At 41.1% G+C, this 12,990-nt stretch overlaps 1 protein-coding gene across 2 annotated transcripts; it reads right to left on the bottom strand.

Moving 5' to 3' along the window:
- Positions 1 to 431: 431 nt before the first annotated feature.
- Positions 432 to 12,984, bottom strand: LOC148111701 (uncharacterized). Of its 2 annotated transcripts, none has more exons than XM_087879788.1 (6): positions 12,901 to 12,984; positions 11,050 to 12,778; positions 9,386 to 9,452; positions 4,708 to 5,019; positions 3,743 to 3,809; positions 432 to 3,016 (listed from the first exon to the last, which is right to left on the bottom strand). In XM_087879788.1, the coding sequence occupies exons 2-3, from the start codon at positions 12,577 to 12,579 to the stop codon at positions 9,441 to 9,443; spliced, it is 1,542 nt and encodes a 513-aa protein (XP_087735914.1). In that variant the 5' UTR covers positions 12,580 to 12,778; positions 12,901 to 12,984; the 3' UTR covers positions 432 to 3,016; positions 3,743 to 3,809; positions 4,708 to 5,019; positions 9,386 to 9,440. The 2 variants fall into 2 exon arrangements, with proteins under 2 accessions (XP_087735914.1, XP_087735915.1); XM_087879789.1 differs by having other exon boundaries at positions 4,712 to 5,019.
- Between the last annotated feature and the right edge of the window lie 6 nt (positions 12,985 to 12,990).

Here is a 12,990-nt window from a genome sequence, read left to right as displayed (position 1 = left end):
AAAGATGAAAGGGAGCCCCCCCCCGTCTCACCTCTACATGGGACTCGGGACTTGTGCAGGCGCCCTCTGGCTGCTTGAAGGAAGGCGGACGCCGATTTAGCTGATGAAGAGAAAGCCTAGTAATGGGGGACTTTATCCTGACAACTGGGGGACACCCAGTCTCTGCACCTAGTGGGGGATCAAAGAGGTCCCCCATGAGTCATTTAAAACATTCTTCAGTCAACTCACTGCAGCTCCCCAAAAGCTGTTTTAAAAAAACAATACAACACATTAAAACATGGAAAATAAAAACAAAGAAAAGCCAGGCGCCAATCCATGCCACCTTCTCCTTGTCTGATCTCCCAGCGCCTGGGGAAAAGCCGGGTGTTGAAGGCTGAAAGTGTTGCGTAATTTAAAGGATCAGACTCAATAAATGATTTAAGAATAAAGTATTCAAATATAACACTGTTTATTTACAGTAGGCATTCTATATTTACTGAGTAATCGCAGATAGAAGCAAGGAGGAGGTGCATACAACTCCTTTTATATTCACAAGGCGGAGTAAAGAATGGGAGTGGTTACATATGAATACATTAAGAGAAGAAGAATAAATTAACCCCTAATACTCCGAGTATATACAGTTCCCCTATTGGAGAATAAGGCATTTACTTGTGACAGAAAGGCTGGAGGCCCTTTGAGAATCTGGCTCGTATCTCACAAAGCTTCCTTGGCCTTAGAGAGTCCCTTTAGCAGTTTCTGCTGGAAGACAAGGGGACCGTTGAGAGAATCCAACTGACAAGAGTTTCTGGTGTCTGGGGAGGGTCTTACATGGTATGGACAGTTCACACCCCCAACAATGGAGGCCAAATTAGCCCTAGATTCAGCCACAGCACACTTGCTTCAATCAGGCACTGAGTGGGATGACTATTTAAAGACAACTTATTAGAATATTGTAGCAAAGAGATTTCCCTTAATGAAAAGAGGGAATCCAGGACACAGAATCGGGTTTCTTTTTATACTCCATACAATAGAAAAAGTACAAAATAAGAGTTGATTGCATGGAAGAAATAAGGGTGGATAAAAATTGATTTAAAAAATAAATTAAAAAAATCATAATTTTGATTTAAATGGGATTTTTTTGTTATTTTTTATCAAATTTATTTTAATAAAATACTTTTGGGATAAAAATCCCATTGGGATTTCTATTCTATGCTATGCTATGCTATGCTATGCTATGCTATGCTATGCTATGCTATGCTATTCAAATAGAATAGCATAGCATAGCACAACATAGCATAGCATAGCATAGCATAGAATAGAATAGGAGTTTTTTATTGGCGAAGTGTGATGGGACACACAAGAAATTTGTCTTGGTGCATATGCTCTCAGTGTACATAAAAGAAAAGATATGTTCATCAAGAATCATAAAGATAATTTTCCATTTAAGATACATTAATAATTTAGTTTATTCAGGTTGAAATGGAGCTTAGTTATGTAGCTTGAAGCTGTATATTCTGCAATATTTACATTTCTGGTAAACTCATTCAACGAATCCAAGCACCGCAAGCTGAAATAACATGCACTGCATTGATACATCCACAGAGTTTCACAGTAACCATGAGATAACTCATAAAGCAAAGGGCAGGAATATTCCTTTATCCCATTTTTCTTCAAATATACTGTATGTAGACTGCAAACTGTATGATTGTTGGAAGAGAAATGCATCTGTGCCCTCAGCCTCTAAGTGTGAGGGGGAAGGGCAAGCAGTAAAAATGGAAGTGAAACCTTCTAAGCAGCTTATAAATATAACATTAAAGAGCAGCTGTCATTTCAGATCCATCATGGCAGGGCCTGTGAGAGGGCATCCACTCACCTGCTGCCAGCCACGTCCCTCACCTGGTTGTGTCACTGATGCATCACCAGCCGCCCTATTAAAATAAATGGGACTGTCGGCGAGTCAACAGCGGCTCAGAGGAGGAGCTGGTGCGGGACAGACATGACAGTTGCTTTTTAAAAATTATGATTTAAAAAGTTGATTTAAATCTTTTTAATAGTGATTTATATAATGATTTAAATCGACGTGATTTAAATGAAATCCACCTCGGAAGAAATCATCCTGCTCAATTACGGTTATATCAGAGACATGGACAGTAACATCCCATAATACTAAGCATAAGCATTAAAAGAACATTCACATGGGAAATGGCATGTCTCTTGTGAAAAGGTACAATTTAGACCAGTTGAAACATCTAGCATGTACAATTGAAAAAGTCCTTTATTATTCAGCCTGAAAGTCCCTTATTTGGCAGTTATTATTTACCCTTATTGTCTTTTTAACACATTTGGAGTAAAGAGCAATAATTTCTCTTATTGGAATTATTATAATGATCATGAATATGCACTAGGTGAATTCCTAGGGTGTCTATTCACACTTGGCCAAATTAAATATACACTCAGTCTTCTCACACTCAGGTGTGTTTTTTATTTTTCTCCCACGTGAATTCTTTGGTGTCGATTGAGGCTACTACGCTCAGTATAGCTCTTTCCACACTCCAGGCATTTATGTGGTTTCTCTCCTGAGTGGATCCTTTGATGTATATAAAGATGTCCCCTCTCACTGAAGCTCTTTCCACATTCAAAGCATTTATGAGGTTTTTCTCCTGTGTGGATCTTTAAATGAGTTTCAAGATGTTTGTTTCTTTTGAAGGATTTTTCGCATTCTGGGCACTGATGTTCCTTTGGTTCCTCCTGGATCCTTCGGGCCTTTGGGGGTCTTCTGAAGGAGCCTCCGCCCTCCAGGCCCGTCTCGATGGTCTCTGCCCGTTACCTCCTCCCCGCATCGCTCTCCAGGCAGCCGCCTTTCCTGGGCTACCCCTGGGCTCATCCCTCCTGCGGTCCCGGAGCCCCCCGGCCTTTCCCCGCTGTCTCCTGGGGAAGCCGCGCCAGGAATGGGCAGGGCTGCTCCGCGGGGCCCGCTCTCCTCCTCCTCCTCTTGGCCGGCGCCTCTTTCCTGCATCTGTTGCCATCCTCCGTCCTGCTGCAGGGGAGAAAGAGAAGAAGGTCACGGCTGCGTCCCCTTCCCCTCAGGGCAGCCCCAGGCCCAAGACCCCGCCTCTTGCGGACCCGAAAGAGACCCCCACAGACTGCAACTCCAAACATTCCCTGCGCCAAACTTCATCATCCAGGCTCTTCTTTCGCTGATTCAAGCCGCTTCCCTTGAAATTTGGGATCCAGTCTCCCCTCCCCCCCAGCTCTGTATTGAGGCAGGCGGAGATCAGGGTCTCTTCTGGGGCTGCGACCTTATAGCAGACTATAAAGGGGACTCAGTTTGGTCCATTGATTAAGGCACCAGGGTAGAAAGCAAGAGACCCGGAGTTCAAGTCACTCTTTCGGTGCAGCCCACCTCACAGGGTTGTTGTTGGAGGAAGAGAGGAGGAGGGCACGTTGCACGTCTCATTACTTCCTAGCTAACATCATAGTTGCTGGAAGGGTGTGGGGGCCTCAGGGAGCTAAAAAGACCCCTCATTTCAACCCTGAGTTACAAATATGCTCCTATTTTGTTAGAAACAGAGGAAAATATCCCCCTGATTTGTAAAAATAAATGCAGGATTCTAATAAATAAGATCCTACAACTCGCAAATGTGTTTTTAAGAAGCATTTTGTTACAATTGAAAATACCTAACTTGCTCTCTGTAAATATGTGTGCTTGTATATATGTCATTATGTGATGTCATTGTGTCCCTTGCCATTGGTTACTACTTACCATTCGCCCCGCCTCCTCTGTATATAAGCCTTTACTCCTCTCAGACTGCAGCTCTTCAAAAGTGTTCCTGAGGAAGATGAGAAATAAATATTATTGATACAAGAAAGTCTACAGTCTCTTATATTGGGCCTGACCAGAATAACCAAACTAGCAACAAATTGGTAGCAAGAGGATGGTTTGGTAGGCCCAACCAAACATAAAGATGCAAGACTCACAAAAAGACAAAAGAAGACCTGCCACCAGATACATAACAAAAAGAATGGCAGCTCAGCTGACTCCTGACAAATATACACCAATTGAAAACATGAAGAAACAAACGCAATTACAAGAAAATGAACTGCCAACACAAAACAAACAACCACTAGCTGGAGCAGAAGAACCTTTCTCAACCCCAAACAAAGAAGATGATGTAAAAAGAAAAATACTAGAATTAATAGAAACAACTACAGTTGAATCAAATCTGCTTGTGAAAATCTGCAGCATGATAAACGACCACGGAACAGCAGCAGATAACAAAAACAACAAACAAGAAAAATACAGGGTAAGAAACTCAACCCCTGACTTTAAAAACGACACCGAAGATGGCAACAGCTTCCCGCTTTTTTCATGGCAGCCATCTTACCCACCTAATACTCCCAAAATGGCCGACCAATTACTAAAAGAATCCCAAACCTCAAACTACAAAGTAGGAAACAAAACCTATCAAGAAGATGACTACCCGAGTTCAGAAACAAATAAAAAACAACTATTTAAACAAAAAAAAACTCAACCTACTAAACTAGAAATAGATAACGCTATACAGGTGCTGACTGCAGCACTCGGGACTAAACTAAAAATACCAAACGAACAACCAGAAAATGAAAAAGAAAATTCTAAACTATCACCTACCAAAAGCCAAAAAGAAATAAACTGTCTAAAGAAAGACGTAGCCACCCGAAAAAAGACGCACTGGCAATCATACTTACCTACCGAAGAACAACTTGCTGAGCAACCCGGCTTCATCAACGATGGCGGCCCGCCTCGAACTCCACTTCCTGACTACTTCGAAGAAAATGGCCGACAAGCCTCCGGTGGCTTCTTCCTCGATCGTCGCGACTTCGGAGACTCCCCGACGAGCAGAGCAGCATCCCAGGCATTTTTCAGTCACCAGAGGCCCTCCGGAAACAAAGCCGAAGAACAGAAGGCCGACTGGGACTTCACCCCGGGAGCTGCAGACACAGGCTCTTCACTCGCCGACTGCTGGAGAAGAATGAGGACTGAGCATGCGCAGAACGAACCTGCAAAGAAAAAAGAAGAAGACATAGATACAAGTCAGCGCAGATCCAGCCAGAACATAGAGATAAGTAAATACAGACATGCATCTACCATACCCAGGCCTTATTGCGAGTATGCTAAGGTCTTAAACCATGGACAGCTCCTAAACATAAATAACACTTCACAACACTCAGGGACACTATCTTCAGACTTTATAAAATTAAAATTAGATGGAAGCAACTTAATGGAATGGAACCAGTCTTTACAAATTACATATTTGAAAGAGAATGTTTTATTTTTTATTGATAATCCACCAGACAAACCTTGGACTTATGAAATAGATTGCCTCCATCATAAAGCATATTATATATTAATTGCCTCTATTTCCCCAAGTATACTTCCCAGTATAGAACATAATCTAACTGTGTCTGAAACATACCAAAAATTATTCAATTTGTTCTATAGCAAAAGTGTAGCCACCACCACAAAAATCTCTAGGGAATTCTATTCTGCCAAACTAAAACATGATACCTCTATGAGTGAACATATCTTGAATCTAAACGCAATCAGGGCAGACCTTATCCAAAGGGGGGAAACTATCTCTGATAACACTATGAAAAGCATTATAATCAATTCATTAGACCACAGCTGGGATAACTATATTACCTTAATAGATAACTTAAGTATAGAACAAATTACCTTAGAAAACCTTACCAATAAACTTATTACTGAAGATAGACTTAGAAAGGAGCGATATACACAACAAAGGGAAGGTAGAATTCAAAAAAGAACAGATTTTAGAATCAGAGATAGATACCCACATGAATGTTCAATATGTGGAACTGAAAGACACCAAAAAAGAGACTGCCCCAAGAACACAGGATACAGTGACACATATCAACACAAAGATAGGAGGATACATTTCTTAGACAGGACTTCCCCTGACTACAGATATAAACGCAGAGAATCACCACATTCTAGAGAAAGACAAATGTACAGAAATAACCCTAGAGAAAACAAGAAAGGATCACTATATGGAATAAGAAACAGTGACACTTTAACATCTGATTCACTCAACACTTGGCTCATCGATTCTGGAGCCACATGTCATACAACTCACAATAGAAAAATATTAAGCAACTTCACTGAAAAGAAATATTACATTAAAGTAGCGAACCAAAATGAAGTCCTAGTAAGAGGAATGGGAGACACGCATATAAAGGGTATAGGAAAAATAGAGGGGGTGCTGTTTGTACCCGAAATTCCAAATAATATATTGGCAACTCTAAAATTAAGTATAGAAAATGAAGTAGAAACCACTTTCAGAGGTGGGAAGGTATTTATGACTAAAAACAACAGAAACATAGGTAAACTATTCACAAATGACGGACTAACATATCTACTGCCACAAGGTAACGAATTAATCTACGCAAACTATCAACTAAAAAACAAAGAGGCAAAGTCAGATAGTCATAATGAGAGTAATAATAATAATACATCAACTACTGATACTACTATGTCTGAAAATTTAAACAATGGAAAACCTATACACGATAACTGTAGCCACTTAACTCCATAGAAAGCTAGGACACGCAAGTTTTCCTGTCATACGAAATATGTTAGAATGTTCCGAGGATTTAAAAATAAAGAACTGTAAAAATTATTTGGAATGCTCCGTATGCAATTCATCCAAACTTAAAAACAAACCTAAACCCAAAAAAGCCACTCGCACCACACACTCAATTTTTCAATTAATCCATATGGATGTAGTAGGCCCAATGAAACCTTCAATTAAATATAGAAAAAGATACTTTCTAACCATAGTCGATGACTACAGTAGATTCGGTTTTGTATACACCCTTAACCACAAAAGTTAAGTTTTCAAAAAATTTAAGGAGTTCTTCAAAATGGTAGAAACACAACACAATATTAAAATTAAACAAATAATGACCGACAGGGGGTCGGAATTCCTATCCAACGAATTTTCAAATTGGCTAAAATCACAAGGAATATTGCACTTTAAATCTTGTCCATTTTCCCCTTTTCAAAATGGGGTATCTGAAAGAAAGAATGGTTTGCTACAAACCATGGTTAAATGTGTGTTAGACGATGCTGGCTTGAACCAATCATTCTGGGCTGAGGCCCTTACTTATTCCAATTACACTATAAACCGCTTATGGTCAAGTACAATCAACAAAACTCCATACGAACTCATGTATGGAAGAAAACCAAAGATTGGACATTTACACGTATTTGGCGTAACTGCTGATGTATATGTCCCCACACAATTAAGGCACAAAGGAGAGAAAGTATCCAAAAGATTAATATTTATGGGGTACGAATCAGGAACCAAGGGATATCGCTTCATTGATAAAAATAACCATTTCATTGTATCCAGATCTGCCGTGTTTCATGAACACATGAACTGGTCAAAAATACATCTCAACGAATCAAAAAACATTACACACACACACACAGAACATCATACATCAGATACCAACCCCAAAAGTACAACCACAAACAAAATCAAATGCCCAAAAATAATTAATGATGAATGGAAGAAAGGACATCCCACTTTGAAGGTAGACCAATTAACCGAAAAAGAAACTAAATATATGCATAGCGATGAACATCCCCAGAATAGACCCATTAGATCCAATAGAGGCACAATCCCTAAAAGATTAGATGATTATGTACTGTCTATCCAAGCTAAACACCTGACTCCCAATACATATGATGACATACTCGTTACCTCTAGAAGAAAGAAGTAAGTGGGAGGAAGCAATGAAAAAAGAGATGGACAGTTTGAAAGAACTAAATGTATACTCACCAACGGATCTACCCAAAGAGAAATCCCCGATTGGCACTAAATGGATCTATAAGGTCAAAGAGCTAGAGGATGGTAAATTCCTATATAAAGCCAGATTAGTGGCCCAGAGCTTTGCCCAAAGATTTCCAGATGACTATGAGGACACATACTCTCCAACCGTTAGATCAGAAAGTGTAAAAACAGCATTGGTATTAGCTTCCATCTTAAATCTAGAAGTATATCAATTTGATGTACAGACAGCTTATCTACATGCTGATCTTGATAAAGAAATTTATGTAAAAGCGCCCCCAGGAAAGGATACAAAAAAGGGAGAAATTTGGCTATTGAATAAGAGTCTTTATGGACTAAAACAGTCTGGCAAGCGGTGGTATGAATGTTTATCAAAGATACTTAATGATATGGGTTTTATAGCTACTTCATCTGATTTTTGTTTTTTCACAAAAAGAAATAATGATTCTATTGAATATGTTTTGATTTATGTTGATGACATATTATATTTTGGACGTGATAAGATTAAATGTGATGATTTTGCTAAACAATTGGGCAAACATTTCAATTTAAAAATATTAGGAAAGGTAAACAAGTATTTAGGAGTCCAAATTGATAAAACGGATAAGGGTTTCAAATTGTCTCAGAAAGATAAAATTATAGAACTCATACAAAAGTGCAATATGGTTAATTCAAAAATTTGTGATACTCCCATGTCAACTGATTTTTATAGAAATGTGCACAATGAATACGAGCCATTCAAAGATAACACTTTATATCGATCAATTATTGGGTCCTTATTATACATATCTAATTGGACTAGGCCTGATATCACCCTTGCCGTAAATTTGTTGTCAAGACATGTAAGCAATCCTAATTTATACCATTGGGAAGGAATCAAGAGAATTTTGAGATACCTGAAATCTAGCATTAATGTATTTCTATACTTAGAACCATTCATTTCTGAAAAACCAACTTTGACCTGCTACGCCGATGCAGACTGGGCTGCTGATTCAAAAAGCAGAAAAAGCACCTCTGGATATGTTTTTCTTATAAATGGTTGTACGGTGCACTGGTACACTGGCAAACAAAACTTAATTGCCACCTCTACAGCAGAAGCCGAGTACGTTTGTCTAACCAAAGCTGGTTCGATGATTTGTTATCTAATGTATGGGATGAACCTATTTATCCAATTATCATTAATGAAGATAATAAAGCAGCAATAGATATATCAGCTTCAGAAGCAATAGGCCAACGATCTCAACATATCGATATCAAATACAAACATGTAAGGCAATTGTCAAGCATAGGGTTCATTAAAGCTGTTCATTGCGATACTAATGAACAAATTGCTGACATCCTCACTAAGCCATTAGCAACCAGACAACATGTATATTTGACTTCTAAACTCAATGTACATATATAATCTCAATAACCCATCATTGGTTAGGTATTTTAGAGGGGGATTTGTTACAATTGAAAATACCTAACTTGCTCTCTGTAAATATGTGTGCTTGTATATATGTCATTATGTGATGTCATTGTGTCCCTTGCCATTGGTTACTACTTACCATTCGCCCCGCCTCCTCTGTATATAAGCCTTTACTCCTCTCAGACTGCAGCTCTTCAAAAGTGTTCCTGAGGAAGATGAGAAATAAATATTATTGATACAAGAAAGTCTACAGTCTCTTATATTGGGCCTGACCAGAATAACCAAACTAGCAACACATTTGGCCTCCGTTTCATCCAGGACAATTCTTGTTCCTAGGTAGAAGAACTAGGAATTCATGCAGACAAGGAGACCATCTCCAGTTAAAGAGGAGCTAAGGAGGAGAACCTCCTGCCAATGGTTCCTGCCAGGGGCTGGCAAGGCAGCTGGGGGGTCTCTGGGATGTATTTTGCGGTTATCGTTCATGACGGTTGGATATATTGCCCCCAAACTGTACAGGTGGTACTAACTAGATCTACAATCAGAATTGAGACAGAAATTTCTGTTCTTGACAGTTGCTGCACCCCATTTTTTGCCATAATTGGCAGGTCATATCCTACAGTTGTGAAGTTGTTATGTGAATCCTCCAAAGACTTTGTGGGACCCCAGCTGGGAAGGTTACCAATGATGATGATGTGACCCTGGGACAGCGCAGCCATCATAAATACATGCCAGTGGCTAAACGCCTGGATTTTGACCACATGGATGCTGGAACAGTCGTAGGTGTGAAAACTGGTCAAGGCCACTTTTTTCAGTGCTGCTATAACTCCACTAAGTCACTAAGCAAATAGTTGTAGGTCAAGGACTATCTGTACAGTGCTTTAAAAATAATCCGAAATAGCCCCCAAATTGGAACCGAGGTCAAACTTTTTCCTGCAACAAATCTGCAAAACTAGCCCAATTTGGTAGAAAAATTGTTCACGTGTCCACACTGTTTCCAACTCGCATTTCTACTCAATCCCAAAACTGTCCTCCTAGACACGGTTTGGCTTTTCAAGGAAAAGAAAATGCCATTGTTGATCTTTACCCTGATGTTCTCCTCAATAAAGTTCAATAAAGTTTTGCAAACTCAGAAGATATAAATATGGGAATTCTCAAATTCACAATAAAATGTCTCATCCCACTGAAGAACTTTCCGTCCCAGAAACTCAACTGGTTTCTAATCAGCTAGAAACGATGCCTGACCAGGTTGTGCAGGATTGTCTGGGACACAACACATCCTCTCCACAACTGCTGGGAAGAGGCTCTGCGGTATCCGAAGCAGCACATTAGATTCAGTCAGTTTTCTTCCATATGAAGAAGTATCCACCTTGTGAACTCCCAAGTCTCTTGTTATGTAATCTAAATGGGCTGTGATTAATGTGTACGTAGCAGATGTATGGGTATATATATCTATATTCTTTTGAGGGCAGGCCTCAGAATTCCATTCTTTAACTTCAAAGTCTAACAATCGGAGCAGCCCTCAACTACAGCCCTTGGACAGGGATCAGGCAGGGATCTCGTCCACAGCTGCCCAGTTGAGAATCCAACATTCCTGAACCACTGACAGATGGACATCCAGACTCATACAAGGCCTCCCGCCCCTCCCAGGACAGCCTGCTCTGCTAGTTGCCATCAGAATGACCGACAGCAGTCAAACTCAGGCCTGGGACCCTGGGCATGGCCCTGGAAAACTAAAAGAATTTATTAAAAGAAAAATATATATTAAATTGATTAAAAGTGAAAGTTTTAATTGGATTTTATTACCTTTCTTGCCAGGCATTTATGTGGTTTTTCTCCTGTGTGGATCCTTTGATGTGTATAAAGGTTTCCCCTCTGACTGAAGCTCTTTCCACACTCCAGGCATTTATGAGGTTTTTCTCCTGTGAGGATTCTTCGATGTCTATAAAGGTTTCCCCTCTGACTGAAGCTCTTTCCACACTCCAGGCATTTATGAGGTTTTTCTCCTGTGAGGATTCTTTGATGTTTATAAAAGTTTCCACTGTGATTGAATGTCTCTTCATACATCAGGACTTTATCTGGTTCCGCTAATGAATGGATTCTTTGATGCCTATTAAGGCTTTTCTTGTATCTAAAACTCTTTCCACATTCCAGGCATTTATGAGGTTTTTCTCCTGTGTGGATCCTTTGATGTATATAAAGATGTCCTCTCTGACTGAAGCTCTTTCCACACTCCAGGCACTTATGAGGTTTTTCTCCTGAGTGGATCCTTTGATGTGTATAAAGATGTCCTCTGTTACTGAAGCTCTTTCCACACTCCAGGCACTTGTGAGGTTTTTCTCCTAAGTGGCTCCTTTGATGTGTATAAAGGGTGCCTCTCCGACTGAATCTCTTTCCACACTCAAGGCATTTATGAAGTTTCTCTCCTGTGTGGATCCTTTGATGTATATAAAGATCTCCCCTCTGACTGAAGCTCTTTCCACACTCCAGGCACTTATGAGGTTTTTCTCCTGAGTGGATTCTTTGATGTGTATAAAGGTTCCTCCTATGACTGAAGCTCTTTCCACACTCCAGGCATTTATGAGGCTTTTCTCCTGAGTGGATCCTTTGATGTGTATACAGGTGGCTACTCTGACTGAAGCTCTTTCTACATTCCAGGCATTTATGAGGTTTTTCTCCTGAGTGGATCCTTTGATGTATATAAAGATCTCCCCTCTGACTGAAGCTCTTTCCACACTCCAGGCACTTATGAGGTTTTTCTCCTGAGTGGATTCTTTGATGTGTATAAAGATGTCCCCTCTGACTGAATCGCTTTCCACACTCAAGGCATTTCTGAGGTTTCTCTCCTGAGTGGATTCTTTGATGTATATAAAGGTTGCTCCTATGACTGAAGCTCTTTCCACACTCCAGGCATTTATGAGGTTTTTCTCCTGAGTGGATGCTAAGATGCCTTTGAAGATGGTCGTTTCTTTTGAAGGTTTTTCCACATTCCAGGCACTGATGTTCCTTTCCTCCCCCCTGGAACCTTTGGCGACTCCCAGCTCTTCCTAAGGACCCTTCGCCTTCCAGGCATTTCTTCGGTTTGTCTCCCCAATGGGTCCTTTGATGTTTATAAAGGTTGCTCCTCCAACTGAAGCTCTTTCCACACTCAAAGCATTTATGAGGTTTTTCTCCTGTGTGGATCTTTAAATGACTTTTCAGATGGTGAATTCTTTTGAAGGATTTTTCGCATTCCGGGCAGTGATATTTCTTTGCTTCCTCCTGGATCCTTTGGGGCTTTGAGGGTCTTCCGAAGGAGCCTCCGCCCTCCAGGCCCGTCTCGGGGTTTCCGCCCATTTCCTCTTCCCTGCATCGCCCTCCAGGCAGCCCGGGATCCCCCTGGGCTCATCCCTCCTGCAGCCCCGGAGCCCCCCGGCCTTTCCCCGCCGTCTCCAGGGGAAGCCACGCCGGGACAGGGCAGGGCTGCTCCGCGGGGCCTCCTCTCCTCCTCTCGGGCGGCGCCTCTTTCCTGCATCCGCCGCCATCCTCCGTCCTCCTGCAGGGGAGAAAGAGAAGAGGGTCACGGCTGCCTCCCATTCCCCTCAGAGGAGACCCGGGTCCAAGCCCCCCCCTCGTGCGGACCCGAAAGAGACCCTCCCAGCGTCCCCTGCGCCAAACCTGCATCATTTGTCACAGATCGAAGCAGCTTCCCTCGTTGCCCGTTTTGTTCCCGGAAGTGGAGGCTTCGCGCCCTTTTTCCTCCACTAG

The sequence above is a fragment of the Pantherophis guttatus genome, chromosome 16 (genome assembly GCF_059756535.1).
Source record: "Pantherophis guttatus breed Tessera chromosome 16, ASM5975653v1, whole genome shotgun sequence".
NCBI classification, from domain to species: Eukaryota; Metazoa; Chordata; class Lepidosauria; order Squamata; family Colubridae; genus Pantherophis; species Pantherophis guttatus.
The sequence above is the reverse complement of the archived record's forward strand: the minus strand, read 5'-3'. Positions and strand labels throughout refer to the sequence as shown.